General features: G+C 51.4%; 1 protein-coding gene across 1 annotated transcript in view; it reads right to left on the reverse strand.

Moving 5' to 3' along the window:
* The window catches only part of GRIK3 (glutamate ionotropic receptor kainate type subunit 3), a 213,727-nt gene that overhangs the window by 6,644 nt on the left and 188,911 nt on the right, over window positions 1–18,172 (reverse strand). Inside the window, exons 12-15 of the mRNA XM_017666378.3 lie at window positions 15,222–15,340; window positions 12,561–12,778; window positions 1,879–2,101; window positions 1,131–1,381 (exon numbers count right to left, since the gene is read on the reverse strand). Of these exons, the coding sequence (XP_017521867.1) occupies window positions 1,131–1,381; window positions 1,879–2,101; window positions 12,561–12,778; window positions 15,222–15,340 (811 nt within the window). The remainder of the gene's footprint in view (window positions 1–1,130; window positions 1,382–1,878; window positions 2,102–12,560; window positions 12,779–15,221; window positions 15,341–18,172) is intronic.

Raw genomic sequence — 18,172 nt, forward strand, 5'->3', positions numbered from 1 at the left:
AGTGGTGCCAATGAAACCAACTGCCAGAGGTTGTCCTGAGGCTTGTCTGGAAGACAGGGGAGCTGCTGATGCCTCAGCTTACCCAGTGAGGCCAGGGCATTAGCACCCAGACAGCTTGTATGCAGGCTGTGTGGTGCGGAGGGATAGGGACCTGGCCTTGAATTCCGGCTGTGCTGTGTGACCTTACCAGCCCCCTCACACCCCCAGGAAATATTGGAATGCGTCCCATTCCTCACACCCATGCGAACTCGAACATCCAGAATTACCTTTCCCCCTCTTTGCTGACTCAGGTTACTGGTTATAAAGGGCTCCATTTCATTTTGACAGATATAAAAGCTGCCTGTTCTTAATGGTCCCCTCTGTGTGTGACTTAACCACAATCACCTTCCACGCTGGCCCTGGATCCTTTAGGACCTCTCTGGGGGTGCTCAGGTGCACATTTAAATCACTCTGAACACTTTCTTAAAGTGCCAATGCAGGCTCCACCACAGACTAATTAAAACGGAGTCTCTGGGAGAGAGACCAGGGCATTAGCACTTTAATAACTCTCTCCCTGTGATTCTAATTTGCTACTGGGACCCAGAACCACTGCTCAGCCACACTTGAATTAATCAGATGGGTGAATCCTAGTTCTGCTGTTTGCAGCTTGGGCTGGACATCTTAACTCTTTTCTTTTTTTAAACTTTTGATTATGGAAATTTCCACCTATATGCAGAAATAGGGAGAACAGTATAATAACCATCACCCAGCTTTAACAATTACCCTGGAGGGTTTTATGCAAGGGAATGACATGGTTTGAATTAACTTTTAAATGGGGTAATGGCTGCATAAAGAAAGCGGTGGGTAGAGAGGGAGAGTGGAGGCAAGAAGGCTGGACTGGAGGCTGTCCCATGGCTCAGCTGGCAGTGATGGGGTTGGCCCACGTGCAGCCACAGGGATGGGACAGCGCGCTCAGAGTCAGCGCTGAGGTCGGGCTGGCAGGGCTTCCTGGTGGATGGGATGCACGGTGGGCTATGGTGAGGATGGGAGCAGACACCACCGTGTGCCTGGAGCAGAGGAGGTGCCACACCAGCCCAGATCCCGTCCTGTGTCCCTCCGTTCTCAAGCCCGCCCTGCTCCCTGGGGCTTACCTGTTCTCGCTCTGCTGTTTTGCGGAGCTTGTACACAAACTCGCCCACAGCCACGAGCACAGACAGGACCAGCCCTGCGGCCAGGACGATGAAGATGCCCCCAATCTTCTGGATACCCAGGGCACTGGCCTCCTTGTTTTCCTCCTCAGGACACCCGCTGCCACGCCACCACTTCTCCTTCATGATGTGCAGCTTGTCCTCCTCCTGCAGCTGCAGGATGGCGATGGTGACCTTGTCCCGGTATGGGGAGCCTGCTCGGGGCGGGGTTGGGGGGGGGTGCCCTGAACGTCAGTGACATTCAGTCCATGGTGTGTTTGCCCCTGTCAGCACCCTGGACAGTGCCAACCATCATGAGCTCTCTCAGGAGGCTCAGAAAGGCCCCTCTTTAAATCTATATATGGTATCTGGGTGGGAAAAAGGGTCCGTGCTCATTTGGTATGGGGACTCTTGCCTATGACTCCCTGCCTCCACAGGTCCCTGGAAGGCCCAGTGTATCTGGGCTGCATCCACAGGGGTGAGGTCAGAGAGTATGCATGACCTCTGAACTGACCCCCCAGTTCTGTGTGCCCCAGTTCTCTGCTTAGGCCAGGGCTGGCCTTGCAAGGTACACAACTCCATCCCTTCATCTCTGGGCTGAGGAAATGCCACCTTTCTAGGCTCAATGGGAAGAGCTGGGAGAGAACAGGAGACACGAGTAGGTGCCCATCCTCTGCCCCCTGCCCCCACTGCCCTCCCGCCCGTTGCTCACCCATGGGCGTGCCTATGCCATAGCCCTTGGAGTCGATGAGGCCCCCGATCTGGGTGAGGTTGCAGTTCCTCTGGGTGACATACTCAATGGTCGTGGACTCCATGAGCAGCGCGTAGTCTGCCGTCAGGGTCCTCTGGATCCCCTCCTCGTTGTTCTTCACCAGCGCTGAGGGCTTGCTGCTCATGAAAGCCCACATCTTCTCGAAGGTGGAAATCTTGGATTTCTGGGCCATGGGCAGCAGGGGAGGGGGAAGCACACAGTCACCGAGCGCACGCGGACCGAGCTCTGCTCGCTCCGTTACTGGGCTCCGGTCACGGACTCTCTGCCACCCTCAGCGAGGGATGAGGGAGTGCCACCCATTGCTCAGACATGGGAACTGAGGCCCTGGGAGGGTAGGTTCCCAATCACATAGTGCGTGAGTGGTAAAGATTCAGACTCAGGCCCACCTACCTACCTGGAAACCCTTTGGCTCTTTGCCAAGGCACCAGTGGTTTTCAGAGTGATATTTAAAAAATTAATTTTCTTCCTCTGACATTTATTAAACAATTACATGCATAGGCCCTGTTCTCAGTGCTTTGCCTGCATTCACTCCCTGATTCTCCACAGTAATCATAGGAGGTAGGTACTACCATTAGTTCAACTTTTCAGATGGGGAAATCGGGGCGTGGCTAAGTAACTTGACTAAGGTTGCTCACTGCAACCAGCCTGGCTCAGCGTCCACACTCCTAACCACGCAGCTGCACTGCCTCATAGAAACGGCATGTGGGGGTGGAGAGGGAAAGGTGGACACCAATGTGGGCAAAACTTGGTGGGTTCTGGGATGATCTATTCCCACTTCAACCAAAGCAGCCCTTCTTACGTACTGTGTTCCAGGGGCAGATTTGTCTGAGGTGAGGGTTTCTGCCTGTTGTACTTCATTATGGTGAGGGAGAGGCAGGGTGGGAATTGCAGAATGAGAAGTGGGGGCAGTCAGAGCAGTGGTCTGCTGGCCCATTATCTCCTTACTGTGGCTATCCCTGAGTGTCCTGGGCTGCACACAGAACCAGCATCCGTTCCCAAGATCAGGCCTGATGGGTGGGCTGCTGTGCCTGCCCGCCTGGTTGGGGAGACTCAGAGCAGGCACTGGGGCCAGGAGAGGGGGCTGAGGCTCAATGCTCCCTGCTGCCTGGGGACACTGGGAAGACCAGGGTGCACGGAACTCATGAGGTTTCTTGGGAACTTCATGCCCAGTAGCTGCTTGCTCCCAGGAGGGCTCAGCCCTGCCCCAGCTTATCCCAGGGGAACAGGTGGCTCTGCAGGCTCCACTGTGCCTGGCTGTTTCCAAGTCTTGCTGTGCCTGACTGTGATGTCAGCCTGGCTGACTGGCACCCGGCCCAGCTCCGGTGTGTGTGATAGCACGGGTGTGCTTGAACAGCCTGCTTCAGGACTCGGAGGGTGTGGGGGTGGGGTGGGGAAGGAGCTGTCTGTCGGGAGCAGGGGCAGGGTGGGTGCTGGGAGGAAAATGTACCCACTACTCTCCAGGTGCTTCATAGCTCTGGTAAGGGTTGTCCCTCCTAAACTAGCTCCTGGAGACCCAGGTACATCTGGGGGAGGAGGGAGCCCCAAAGCAGAGGCACCACCCCACTTGGAATTCCATCTGAACCCAGAATCCATTGAGTACCAGTGATGCCTCCTCTGGGCACAGGGCCTGGGGACACCTTCACAGACAAGCAGTCACTCCTCCACCTGCAAATCTATTGGCCCCAAAGCCAAAGACCTGCGTGGGCTCAGATGCCTGGAGCCCTCAGCAGGTTCCACTAGAGCAGTCAGCAGGCTGGCTCCCAGCTCCTGCTGGTCCTCAGCCTGTCCTGTGTCTAGGTGTTCCTGCTCTGCAGCTACTCCCCCTCCGCAGCCACTCTCACCCCTGCCACTCTTGCTTCCCCACCTTCTCCGCTCTCCAGACACTCCGGCCTCCCAGCGATGCCTCGCCTTAGCTTCTCCTGCCGCTCAATGCCCTCCTGACTAGTTACTCTTGCCCTTCAAAAAATTCTTGATTTCCAGCTCTTCTGACTCCCCAGATGGTTCTTATTTTCCAGAGAATTTCTGATATCCAGACTCTGCCCTCCAGCTTCTTCTACACTCAGGTCTACTTCCTGCCCAGATCCCTGTGGTAGGAAGCTGCTATGTGGCTCCAGTGACACCTGTCCCTGTACTCATTCCCTTGAGAGTGTGCTGGGCCTGGTGACTTGCTTTTAACTCCCCCCAGAAGTGCTGGGATGTCTCTCCTGAGATTAGATGACAAGAGTCTGACTTCCATCTACTTGTACTATCTCTGGCTCTTCTTGCTCTCTGCTCTGATGGCAGCCAGCTGCCATGCTGTGAGTCGCCCCATGGAGGGGCCAATGAGGGCAAAGCATGGTGGGTTCGGGGCTCTCCACTCCCACTTCACAGAAGTGGGGCCCTCTGATATGCTGCGTTCCAGGGGGAGATTTTATCTGAGGTGAGGGACAGAGAGTAGCCACCAGCCAATAGTGGGTAGAAGACTGAGTCCTCAGTCCAAAAACCCAGGAGGAACTTGATGCTGCCAACAGTGACATGAGCAAGCTTGTAAGTGGAGCCTCGAGGTGACTGGCCCCCTGAGTGCAGCCTGAGAGACCCTGCACACAGGACCCAGCTCAGCTGCACTGCTTCCTGATGCACAGTTTGTGAGATCATAATGTCGTTTAAAGATGGTTAAGTTTTGAGTGATTTTCTATGCAGTGACAGCTAATATACTCTTACCCACGTACTCACACAAGCTACTTTCTGTTCTCAGTATAGTTGCCTTTTCTGATAACTGATTTCAGATACCCAATCCCAACTACTCCTCTCCTCAGATTATCCAAGTCCAGTCAGCCCTGGTGCCAGGTGTCCATGCTCCTCAGATACTCTGCCCTCCTGGTTATTGCAACTAAATACTCTTCCAGCACCTCAGATTCCTTTCTGTACCAGTCTCTTCTGTCTCTTCTGCTTTCCGAATTCTCCTTCCACCAGAGGTGGGAACCAGGGGTTGATGAGGCCATCAGGGCTCCCCTTACATCTCCTAATGCATGCATGCATCCACCCTCCTCTCATTCATTGTGTTCATGTTACCATCCAGTCACTCACACACTAGCTATACATTAATACATTATTCATTTAAATAACTCTCCAACTATTTAGCCTAGCCTTTTACCTATTTATCCATCCATTCATCCATCTATTCAAACATTCATCCATCCATCCACCCATATATCCAACCATTCATCTTTTCATCCACCTATCCATCATCCATCCATCCACTTATCCACCCACCATCCTCATTCATCATGTTCATGTTCTCACCCACTCACCCACACATTATCTATGTGCTAATTCATTCACATAGCTATCCAACTATCCACCCAGTCTTTTATCTATTTATCCATCCATTCCTCCATCTAACCAAACATCCACCCATCTGTCCATCCTTCCATCCATCATGCAGCCTCTTACTCACCAGCCCCTTGTTCTCACTTATTCAGCCCCACACGAATTCATTCAAATAACTACCTGACCATACACCTAGCTTTTCCCCTGTTTATCTATCTACCCATCCATCCATTCTATTACCCATCTGTCTATCACCTAATCAGCCATCCACCTCTCCAACTCACCCGTCGTACCCTCTCACTTTCTCCATGAAACCGGTCTTGAGCCTTGGCAAAAGTCACTTGACAACAAACCATTTGGGGAGCCCTGCCCCACTCCTTCTGTCTCAGAATGGGATGAGAACATCTTCTCTTTCTGCAAACTCCTCCCTGCATCCTCTTCCTATCATCCACTGCTGCTATATACAGACCTGCCCCACATCAAAACATGTTCTTTCTAGGAACACTCCATCATAAATGGAGACAGAAATTTCTATTGGGGGCTGGAGCGAATGTTGAGGCTGAGGGGCTTTGAGGAAAGACACATGAAAGCCTCTGGTGAGCAAAATAATTTGGTGAGGAAGATTGGAAAGAATACCAGAGGGCTCGAGCCAGTCAGGACAAGAGGTGACAATAGGCGTGATCTGGCTGTGATGCTGATTTCAAGAGGTTCTGCTTTCCCAACGACAGTGCCAGCAAGTTCACACCTCCATCATCTTTAGGCAGATGGCTCCAAAATCTGCTTCCCAAGCTACCCACTCTGCTTGTTCTATGTTGTGGGGCCTCCATTCTCAGCCACATCCATACATGGTTCCTGGTTCATCTTAAGTTCCTTCTGTCCTGTCCTTGAATGGCTCCATGATTTCAGGGCACATGCCAGAAAAGCTCCCCTCTAGCAGGACATGTCCGAGGCAGGGAGCAATACAGCCAGGGTCTCTGCTGGAATCTCAGGCCCTTCTCCCATCTCCCTGGGCCTGGCTGCCAGAGACCTGAGCTCCTGTCACTGGCCTGAGTTGTAGTCACCACCCCAGGGACCAGAGTCCCACATGCCTGTGGCTCCCATGTCATCCCATGTGTTCCAGCTCTGGTGTGATACTTGATAAGCATTGCTTCAGGGCCATGCACCCAAATCAATTAATGGAATCGTTTGGAGCAGCCAATACAGGGAGACGTGCCAGGACAGAGGCTTTTTTTATCAGTAAAATTGGCAAGAAAGTAAGTTTCAGGCTCACGACTTTCAATTCCAGCCTCCTCAAAGAAGTAAATTGATTTTTCCCAACTGAAGATACTTAATCTTGAGAATTTAACATTTCTGTGCAAGAAAATGTATATAGGCAGATATATATATTCCCAAAGGGCTGAATACCAGGGAGTGTGTGTAGGGAGGCTGTGACAATGTGATTCCATGAAAGACTTATGGCATTTTTCTATGTTGGAAAGGAGACCTTTGTGCAAAATAATTAGCTCTTATCCTGGGTGTGGAGTCCTTGGCCTCACCAGATCCACATAATCAAGAAGTTAATCAAGTCTCTTGGGCCATTTCTGCGGGACCCAGGAGGCCCCCCTGGCTCCACTGCTTCTGCCTGCTGTTGGAGCTTGCCTGGCCAGACTCACTGCCCCTCTGCCCAGCAGCAGCCTCTGCTGTCTGCACATGCCCCGTGGTTTGCCTATGTGGGGCCGCAGGCTGGCTCCTGGAGTGGGGAGTCAGGCTGGGGGTGGAGAGGTCAGCTCCACTGCACGGACTCTGGTGACATGCCAACCTGGGTTCAAATATCAGCTCCTTCTGTGACACAGGCAAGTGATAGCACCTCTCTGAGCCTCACTCTCCATGTCTGTAAAATGTGGGGTTAGATTAGCATATAGCCTGGTCCCTAGGAAGCACTTGACAAGTGGTTGACATCATTATTTCCCTTTAAGGCTCCTTAATTCCCTTTAAGTCTCAGGGTTTTCATCTGGAAATTGGGGATAATAATGTCTATCATGCAGAATTTTTATAGAAATTAAATGACATAACACTGAGGAGTAGAAACCTCCAATACTGACAAGGGCCAGGCAATTAATTTAAGAAAATGTAAGTGAAATGTGGTCCCTAAAACCAATCTGCGGGCTGAATAGGCCTGTGTATCACCAGTTTCAACAACAAACAAAAATAGTTGACATTTATTGCATGTGTGCTCTGTGTCAGGTATGGTTCTAGGCTGTTCACATGAATTATCCCATTTAATCATCTCAATAACTCTACGTGGTGGGTACTACTATCATACCCATTTCATAGATGAGGAAAGTAAGGCACAGAGAGATCCTCAGTAATGGAGTAGTTTTTAATAACTTCCCATAACCACTGGCCCACCCCATGCAACCTGGGTCTCTTCTATTCTGAGGACCTCTGGGCTCCTCTGAAATTCTTAGCTCTGTGCAGAGGCAGATGGCCATCCTGTGATAGGCACCAGTGTCCTCCACAAAGCCCACAGGTCCAGTCTAGAAGAATGTGGAAGAAGGGAGATGCTCCAGGTGTCCACTAGCTGGTCCCTGCCCACTGTGCTTTGGTTAAGCCTTTTTGGGCTCATGGGGCACAAGGAGATCATCACCCAGTCTGCCTCCCAGTCTTCTGGGTCAGCCAACTGGAGGGGCATCCAGAGAAGAAAGCGTTGGACTTAAGCGCTTCTGTAAGCCTGGCACGGGGCCATCACATAGGACAGCTCTTTGAATCCTTACTACGTGGCACATAGTGGGAATCAGTATCTGTGCCATACAGATGAGCAAAATGAGGCTTAGAGAAGTGAAGTGACTTGCCCAAGGTCACTTAGCAGAGACAGCCAAGACTCAAGTCCTGGTCTGTCCTACTATGAAACTGATGTGACCTTGCTGCCAGGCTGCAGAGCACTGAATTCTTCCAGGTCACTGCATTTTGGCCCTCCTACCCTGCTTTGGCTCAAAGGCCAGCAGATGAGTCAGAAGAAACTGGAAGCTGAGATTGCCAAGAGGCTTTCAGCTTGGGAAAGAGCCTGTTGAACAGCCAAAGGCAGGGGTGTGGACTGGATGGCCTCTCCTGGCACCTTCCAGGCTCAGTTGCTAGGAGAGGGCATGGCTGTCCAAGGGGAAAGGAGGCCTTGACAATGCCAGGGATCCAGGGAACCTGGAATCCTCTGCCTCCCACTCCCATGCTTCTTCCAAGTGCTTGTCCCTCACACAGTCCTCTGTCCCCGTGTGATGTCCCCCCGCCACCAGCAACACCAAAGAGGGCTAAATCCTTGGAGCAGCTGTCTTCTGACAGCCTCTCCCTTCAAAGGTGGCCAGCCCTCCCTGCAAAGAACACGCTTTCCCAATGTTCTTCTTTACATTTTGCCTACGTTTTACAGCCAAACAGTGCTTTCAAAGCCTTCCTTTTTCATCTCCTAATTAATTTTTATCTTCCAAGACGGAGGGAAGACAACACAGGAGACGCTGTTTGTGATGTCTGCTGCTCCCTGACAACTCTTTAAACGAAATTTCCTTTGGAATGAGGGCTCTGCCTCTAGCCACATGTCTCCCGGCTGGGGTGAGGGGCCCCCAGAGAGCACAACTTCCTGCTTCCTGCTGTTGCCATCTTTGGATGGTTACAGGTTCTGTCCTTCAAGTTCTACTCTCAGCCAGGAGGGCTTTTTAAGACGGTTTGCAGCCTAAGGAGGGACACATTCTAGCCACAGAAATGAAGTTCATCTGCCCTGCAGTCTGGGACATTCAGGGGTGTCACCTGCTCAGTTCCTGTCCTCAGCACAGTCTCCTGAGTTTGCTCCACTTGCTCCTGCCGTCTTTTAGTTCCATCCTTCAAGTTAGCAATGTGTATTCCCTGAGTGATTACAATGGTGACGTCTCTGTTCTAGGCTGCAGATATGGCTCAGCTGACTGGCTGCTTCCCTAAGTGACTCCTGGACTGAGGCAGGCTCCTTAGAGAAGTGATATGGACATAGTGACAAGGAGCAGAGGCACTAGAGCCAGCCGGGCTGGGTTCTGCATTTCACTATCTGTGTGACGCGAGGCAGGTCAGTGTTAGCTCAGGGTACTCTATGAGCCTTATTTCCGTCCTGTGTATAATGGAGATGATGAAATAACCTCTACCTTTTAGACTTGCTGGGTGGGTGATGCATTTCTGGCTCATCCCCTGAGGTAGGGTTGATGATATGGGTGGATACAGGTCACATGCTTGGAAAGTTGCCTGACACCTAGTAAGTGCTCAGTAAATGTTGCTGTTATGGTTGACTTTGCCAGTGCCTCCTAGATGTCCTATGGCAACTCCTGGAGCTGAACCCTGTTCAGTTCTAGCACCTGCCTCACCGTATTCACTCAGGACCACCCCTCCAGAGGAAGACCCCAGAGAGGTGAGGGAGAGGGCACTGCGTGTGCAGATAGAATATCTGATCCTATGTTCTGCTTCCACAATTCATCTGCTGTGTGATCCTGGGAAAATCACCCAGCCTCTTTGGGCTTCTGTTTCTCCAGGTTAAACTCAGGTTTCCTTCTAGCTCAGGAGGCTGCCACCTGGCCCAGGGGAAGCCCAGCTGTGGAGGGCAGGGGGTAGAGGGAAGGGGTTAGGGGGCCGGGGGAATGAGTGTATTTGTCTGGGGGACCTTCTGGGTGGGTGATATGCGTCGAGCTCCTCAGCTGAGGCTGAGTTAATGTATCCACATCCAGCTCTTTTCTGCCTACATAACAGTCTCACTGCTGTTACCAATGGAAGGGTCTGGGTGAGAAGAGCTTCACTTGAATTAAAACAGGAGATAATGTGGCCAGACATCAAGAGGAATTAATTGGTGTTCAGGAGAGCAAGAAAGTGGAGTTGGTTCTGCAGTGGGATGCGGAGTTGCTGTTTCTGGCTGAAGGCCCCGGTGAGCATGGGTCCTTGAGCGCCAGCATCCCAGTGGAAGGGCAGCATCTGTGGCCCTCCTCTGCCCTCCTCGCCGCACCATTTGCAGAGAAATGCGCGAGGGTGGCTCAGGCTGCTGGAGGTACTGCTTGATGCCGAGGACAACGGCTCGGCGGGGAGCAGGGACAAGGCTCTTGGAAGCCAATCTGAGCACCTTAGCATGGAGGGAGGCAAGGGCATCCAATCAGCAGCAATGAGCCTGCACCAGGCTCATTTATGCCGCTTCCCTTTGATCGGGAGCCCTGCTTAGAGATGGGCTCATGTGTAATGCATGAGAGATGTTCTGGCACAGGCAAAGGGCTGGTCTGCAGCCTGGGGATAGGCACAAGCAGGCACGTGCACACACACACACACACACACACACACACACACACACATGCCTCAGGAGCTATCATACACATGCATGCCAGCTGTTACACACATACATGCCTGGGCTATCCCCCACACTCACACTTTTCTAGGCACACCCATGGAGACATGAGGACATTCTGACAGAAAGACACACATAATGTAGACACTCTGGTACACAATTGTATACACTCATATGCACATATCCACATGCTCAGATCACAGAGATGCATGCACACATATGCTCACCAGTACACACAGATATATATGCAAACAGTCACGTCCAAGCACCAAGACACATATGCACCCACAAAGGCAGACTTTGTGCATGGGCACACTGTGCTCACATACAGACATACATACATACACACATACATACATATGTGGTGTACCTCTTCATGTATGGTGTACTGCCATAGGCATGCATGTGTGTATACACGTACTCACATTATGCTTACACTCATGGACACACACAGACCTAATGTGCCTGTGACAATGTGTTTATCTTCCTCTCAGTCTAAGTACGTGGCAGTGACCTCTTAGGATGGCCACATTTGCCACTGCTCAGTGGCACCAGCAACATGGAGGAGGGAGCCCTTGTCCTCTCTCTTTTCTCTTCACCAGCCTCAAGGAGGGACTCAGGGGAGGCAGGGTGGGGGATAGTACTGGATGGGGACTTGTGCCCGGGAGGTAGAAAGCATCCCCACCCAACTCCTTCCTTATCTTCTCACTCAAGCCTCCCTGGAGACTCAGTCCATCACTCAGAGGCTTAGCCTGCAAGGAGGCAAGGGTTGGGGGACGGGGAACCAAGGCCCAGAGGAAAGAGGAATGCTCCAGGCTTCCAGAATGATGGAAAGCAATTGACTAATATAAATGGGTAAAGTTCAGATCCTGACCATTTCTGAGAAATCATTAGAGCAGTGGTTCTCCAAGGTGAGACCAGCAGCTTAGCACCTGGGAACACGTTAGAAATACACATTCTTAGCCCCACCCCAGACCTACTGAACTAGAAACTTCGAGGATGGGGCCCAGCAAGCAGGGCTTTCCCAAGACTTGCAGGTGATCTGGAATCTGGATGCACACTCAAGCCTGAGAACCATGGGCTTTGGAGGGAGGCAGACCTGGGCCAACACCTGGCTCCTTCAGCTGTGGTTCCTGGACAACCTGCTCAACTGCTCTGAGCCTCACTGTCCACACACGGAAAGTGGAAATAATTGTAGTACTTAACTCACAGGATTTGTCATGAAGATTAAATGAGGCCAAGAATTTAGCACGGTGCCCAGCCCACCTGAGCTCTTGGTGGTGATCACTATTGCTATTATTGCTTTATTTTCCAGAAGAACATTTACAGCTACTGAGTCTCAAGGTCAGCCAGTCTCCTAAACCCTCAGCTACTCAGTGGAAAAATGCTGGAGAACTGAGCTAACATGCTACAAAGCAGGAGCAGCAAAGTCATGGCCAGATCCCCATTAGAGCAGCAACCTGAGCAGGTGACAGGGGCTTTAACTGGATACCAGTGTTCGAAGAGTGTAACATGCTAAGGAATGTTTGTAAAAGCTTGTTCCACTTTTAAGCCTCCCCCCTTCCTTGCAGAATATGCTCCTGTTGCCCTGTCAGGGCTGGAAAGCTCACCCCTAAGCCCAGGCTGGCCTCTTGGAGGTGGATGCTGCTGAGACCCCAAGCCAAGACCAGGGAGCCCACTGGCTGTGGACCTGTTTGTGTGTCTGGGCCACGTTTCTCCTTCCTCCTTCTCCAGCCTCCTCTCTCCCCCTCTCCCCCTCTGATGGTTTAAAGAAAGAGAGCACATTCATGCTGCTTGGCCCAGGTATGGGAACTTCTAGTATCTGGGCTGGGACCATCGCAGGGGGTCCCATCACCACAGCCCCCTAAAGTCAACTGGTTCCAACCAGGGACGGGCTGAGCCCTGGGGGTTTCCAGCCCTTTGGCTATGGGGTTAGGGACGAAGAGTGAAGAGTCGGGGAGGGTCAGCTCATGGTGCTACAATGGGAGGGAGAGGGTCTCACCTTGAAGAAGGTCATGGTGGCCCCATCTTTGACAGCCCCATACTCGATTTTAGTTTGCTTGGCCAGGTCATCAGCAGAGTCAATGGGTGATTCCATGCGCTCCACGGTCAGAAAGGCAGCCAGGTTGGCCGTGTAGGAGGAGATGATGATGAGCGTGAAGAACCACCAGATGCCACCAATGATGCGCGTGGACAGGGCTTTGGGCATCAGCTCAGACCCTGGGAGAAGGGAGGAGGCGGGGGTCCCTGACACCATCCGCTCCAGGGCTGCTCAGTTCCTCAGGGCCACGGCTCCGCTGATAACCGAATGCCAGCTGACCAGCAGTTCTCAAAGTGTGGTCCGTGGTCCAGAAGCCCCTCAGACCCGCCCCAGGATCCACTGAACCAGCCCCCGCGGGGGTACAATCTGGGTTTGATAAGCCCTCCAGGTGGTCCTGGTGCCAGCTAAACTTTAAGAACAACTGCTCTAGAACAGCACACATGTGCACAACATTTCACAGCTTCGTCAGACCCTCGGATGCCTATTTATGGGCCAATGGGATGACCCCCGTTTCAGAGCACCTGGGAGTTGGAATCCCTGGGTTTTTGAGAGAATCCTGTTCCTGACCCTCTGTGTGATCTTGTGCTGGACTCTTTCCCTCTCTGAGACTCTGCAAAGCATCGAGAATCATCCTGCCTCTGCCCCAGCCTCCCAGCAATACCACGGTGCTGCAATGATATAATTTGAGGAGAAAGTGTGTTGGAAATACAAGTGGTATACAAACACAAGATTGCTATGTGGGGCTTTGCAGGAGGAGAAAAATCAACATTTTTTGAAGCTCTTTGCCGAAATAGATCACTATTCCTCCCCGACCTTGGGTGTGCAGCACAATTTAGATGAAACCTTCCAACTGAAGTAATTAACTAGGCAGCTTTCAAGAGATTTAAATAGCAAGTGACTCCTGAACTTTCCAGATTATTTGGACCTGCAATCTGAAAAGCGTTTGCTTTGATATGGATGATTTCTTTTTTTTTTTCCTCAAAGGAGTCACTCAAGGGAGAGTTTTTCAAATACATAAGTATTTTTCTCCCTCCTAATCAAAACCTCATGGGGAATACATCAGGGGCCAGTGCTTTGAATAGCAGCAGGAGCTGGAAGAAGAGAAGCTGTTACTGCTTTGAGGGGCTTCTAGGTCCTTCCCAGCTGTCACTGAACAAAGATGATGCACAAAGAAGGAAGGTGAGGCTTCAGGACAATCATTAATTGCTGGACAGAAGGAGGGACTTCCCTTGAAAGCTGCCTGCCAGTTTCCCAGCTGCTGGAGACCACGGGGCCTCCTCTGGTTCCCTCGCCAACCAGCCACCCCCAGCCTCATCTGCCTCGCCCTCCCCCAGACTGCTCCCAGCTAGGGCTGTCCCCCAAAGGGAGAATAACTCCTATTAGCTATGTGCTTGGTGAGCTCTGCCAGCCTCTGTTGGATCCCTACCCAGACTTGAACCCCCGCCCTGGCCTCTGACATGGCTGGGAGATCACTCAGGTCAGGGGCAGATTTAGCTCTCCTCCTCCTCTATTCAAGGGCCCAGCACCGGGCCTGACATGCACTGGGCTCTCAGGACACACTGGGATAATATGAGTCACTCATTCATTCGGCATTGGCTGATGTGCTGGACCTTCAAGACACACACAGATGAGTGAAGGAAGGGAAACTCTTTGCCCCTTGGTTCCCCTTCCCCCCTCTCCCCTTTGTCACCCACTGACTCCCAGTGGAACCCTAACACGGGCAGACACTCATTCCCCTCCTTCCCCGGGATGAGAGGCTCTGGATGTGTGACTGGATACACAGAAGCAATGAGCATGTGGCTCCTGGCCAGCAGGGCTGGAGTGGGGCTCTCCCTGGAGGTCTTTCATGGCTGAGGGCCCCTCTCCTTGTGCCCGGCCTCTAGCCCAGGTGAAGCCAGCACAGATGCTCTGCTTTCTGAAATATTTGAGCAGCTGCAGACATTTCCAAAGGGTGGGCCACCAGCCTGGGGTCAGGAGCAGTATATCAAGCCTTCCCTCAAGAGGATGTAAGAAAATAGCATCCTTCTGTGTATACCATCTCTGATGCACTCAGGCTATGGTCCCCAGCTCAGACATCACCCTCCCTACTCTCAGGGTCCCCTAGCCAGGCGGTCACTAAGTCCTGTCCCTGCTAATAACCCTGGAGTTCTCTTAGTCCATCTCTATCCTCTGCTTCTACAGCCATGGCCTGATTCAGGTCACATCATCTCATTCCTGTAGTGGCCTCCCAACCCAGCCTCCCTGCCTCCAGTCTCCCCCCCATCCTTAGCTCAACTTTGCTCAGCCATATTCTGTGGTGGTGAGGCCATCCATGGGGTCAGCTCCAGCAAGCAGGACACTGTACGTCTACTGCAGCTGGAGCAGGAGGGGCTGGGGATGAGTCCTGCATGCCACGGGTGGGGGTGGCTTCTCTGCTTTAGCTTCAGACCCTGAGCCAGACCAGCCACAGTAGTGGTGGAGGGTGGGGACCTGGGGCGAGGGGGCACATCTGAGTATCCAGGCTTCTCCTGGTTTCTGATGGCTCAGATCTGAGGCTGTCCTGGGGGGTGGGTGGCTCTGCTGACTCGGGAGAGGAAGCCCCTTGAGGAGATGCACCCCCTCCCCCTCAGAGAGGGCACTTACCTTGCTGCATCAAGGATCCCATTCCGAACCAGAAGCTGTTAAACAGAGTGAAGTTGTTTTCTACCACCTCGGAGCCAGGGTTGCAGGGGTGAACGTCATACCACTCGTAAGGGCTGAACCTGTGGCAGGAAGAGGAGTGCAGTGAAGCTGAACCACGGACAGCCAGGAGGGGAGTGGCGTCCATGCTCCTCCAGCTGGCCCTTTAGCCCACACTGAGGTGCTGACCACTTGAGCACCAGTTTCCTCATTGTTCTGCTGGGGAGGCAGGGAAGGTAAATCAGGGCCATTTTGCTTCTTGTTCTTTATTGTGAGTGCTCTTTTCTGGTTATAAACATAATTCAGCAGTATGTCTTAAAATTAAAAGTGCTCATGCCCTTCAACCTAGCAATTCTGAGACTCATTATCCATCCTAGGAAAAGCATTCATACATGAGCACAGACGGAAGTGCACAAGGGTGTTTATCAAAGCATTGTTTGTCATAGTGAAAAACTGGAGACACCCTAAACGTCCTTCAATAGAGGAATGATTAAATAAATTCTACTGCAACCGTACTCGGAAATACCATGCAGCTGTTCGAAGAGAACGAGATACTTCTAGATGTAGTGACAGAGAGAGCTCTTCAACACATATTGTTTGGTTAAAAAAAAAAGTGATAAGAATAAGAGTATATGATCACATTTATATAGATTCTTGTAGACATAGCTATACACCTCTTTATGTACATTTATATATAAATGCATATAAAGAGTCTGGAAGGCTGTCTATCTAAAACTGATCAGTGTTTGCCTTTAGGGAGGGAGTTCGAATGGCAGAAGGAATTCCAGGGAAACTTGTTGCTTCCTGAATTGCGTATTGTATGAATTTCAAAACATGGGAATGGGCTTTGGAATTACTTGTATACTTAAAAACCTAAAATGGAAAAAAAGTAAAGCATGCTCTTCATAAAATATTCAAACAGTGTAGAAGAATATAATGAGAACATGAAAGTACTCCGTGATCTCACTCCTCCAGGGAACAAGGTGCTATATAATTTTTCAGATTTTTTTCTCTCTGAATATACAAATGCCTGTATGACAGGAAAGAAATTGTTATTTAAAACCTCCCCCTACTGCCTTCGAAGGAAGAGAAGTCCTGATAACGGGAGGGATCTGTGGTCACCGCATGAGTTCCAGCTGAGCAAATGTAAGTTGGAGGAAGGTAGAGGACCAGACAGGAGAGCCCCTGGGGAGGCTGGGGTGGCTGGTCTGGGGCAGATGCTGAGATGAGGGACCTGGAAGGAGGGACACATCCACTGGACTTTTGTTTTCTCAAGTATGATGCACTTTAAGTGTGATGTTGTGACTTTCCTTTTCTGTCCCCTTTCTAAAAGCTTTAATAAATTATACATTGATTACTGATGCTTATGTGACAAAAAATTTGTTTTTGTGAAGCAGGAAGATCCTACAGATATGAAATCCCTGGGACAAACCAAGATGGGGATTTTCAAAGGGAATGGACACGATCTGGTTAGAAGCTCAGAAAATCCACAAGGAAAAGATAAAGGATGAAACAAGCAGAGATGAGAGGCTCTTCTGGGAAGGGTTTGGAGGAGGCCTTTGGAGAGCAGTCCTCCGTGGTCCCTGCCTTCCCCAGGAAGTCTAGGGAGAGGGGCTTCCGAGGACTTCTGGGGGAGCGAGGTGGTGGCTCTGAAATGTGGTGGACTGCTGCCTGCCAAGTCTGGAGGGCAGGGGCCGGGCCGATACATGCTTCCGAGGTGGAGCTGGGAGAGTGAGTCACCGCTGCATGGCACTGGCCCGCAGGCCCAGACAAGGCCAGGTCTAAGGGTGTGGGGCCAACAGGGGTTCCCTGGACCAGACAGGCAATGGGACTCCAACAGGAGAGACCGTGGGGTGTGGGCTGCTGGGGGAGTAGGAGAGCAGGGAAGCGGGCCACCCAATGGGCATAGTCGGGGCCTGCATGGGGGTGAAGGGAGCAGTCTGTTATGCGAACGAAGATGGAAATGTTGAGAACTCTACTGGACTCAACCTTCCGATCTAGGAATGGAAACTGTGTGCTTGTGGTTTGGAGAGAGGCCTAGGGCTTCTGCGACCCGGCAGTGAGGCAGAAAGTGACAGGCCCTGGCAGAGCTTTGATTTGGGCCAGAACTTGCCCTCTGAACACACTGGAAGGGGGAGAGACTGTGCAAAGATTATTTCTGATGCAATCTCATCAGTCCTACTTCTTTAACACCCCCTCCCACACCCCACCACACACGTACAAATGTATGGTATATATGATATTTTTTAACACAAAAGATGTACTGTACCATAATACTGCCCTAGAACTTGGATTTTCACCTAATACATCACCAACCTCTTTCTGGATCAGTTCTTCCAGTTCTACCTCATTCTCGATAAACTACTTCATAGACATTTTTAAGTACTCTGCTAGTGATGGCCCTTGGGCTGTCCCTGATTTCCTCTGCCGTACACACTGCTGAAAGAAACGTCCTTGGACACACCTCCATGGGCATCTACGCCACAGGGCAGCCTTGCCTTTTAGGACTTCGCTGAGAAGGCTTCTTCTCTGGATCTGGGGAGACTGAAAAGCAGGGCTCAGTGGTGACTTTCAACAGGATAAATTTCCAGAGATGGAAATGCTTGTCTTGATAAAAATAAGTGCTTCCAGAATGGGCCTCTTGGTTATCAAGTGCCATAATAGGTCTGGATCCTCTCTACCCCTTTAAGCTGACTGTGCGGTAGACTCCCATTTTACAGATGTGGAGGTGGCAGTCAGGTGATGGTGATCCTGCAGTCTGCAGGTTAGAGGGTCCAGATTCTAACACCATGGCCACTGGAGACAGGAGGAGCTGAAAGGGACAGTTAAGTAGGGGCCATTGAAGCTCGTGGGCGATCTTGGATTTATGGCTTGTGGCTGCAAGGGGCAGTGCTGGCCTGCATTCTGGCCTGAGC

Source organism: Manis javanica, chromosome 4, assembly GCF_040802235.1.
Source record: "Manis javanica isolate MJ-LG chromosome 4, MJ_LKY, whole genome shotgun sequence".
NCBI lineage: Eukaryota > Metazoa > Chordata > Mammalia > Pholidota > Manidae > Manis > Manis javanica.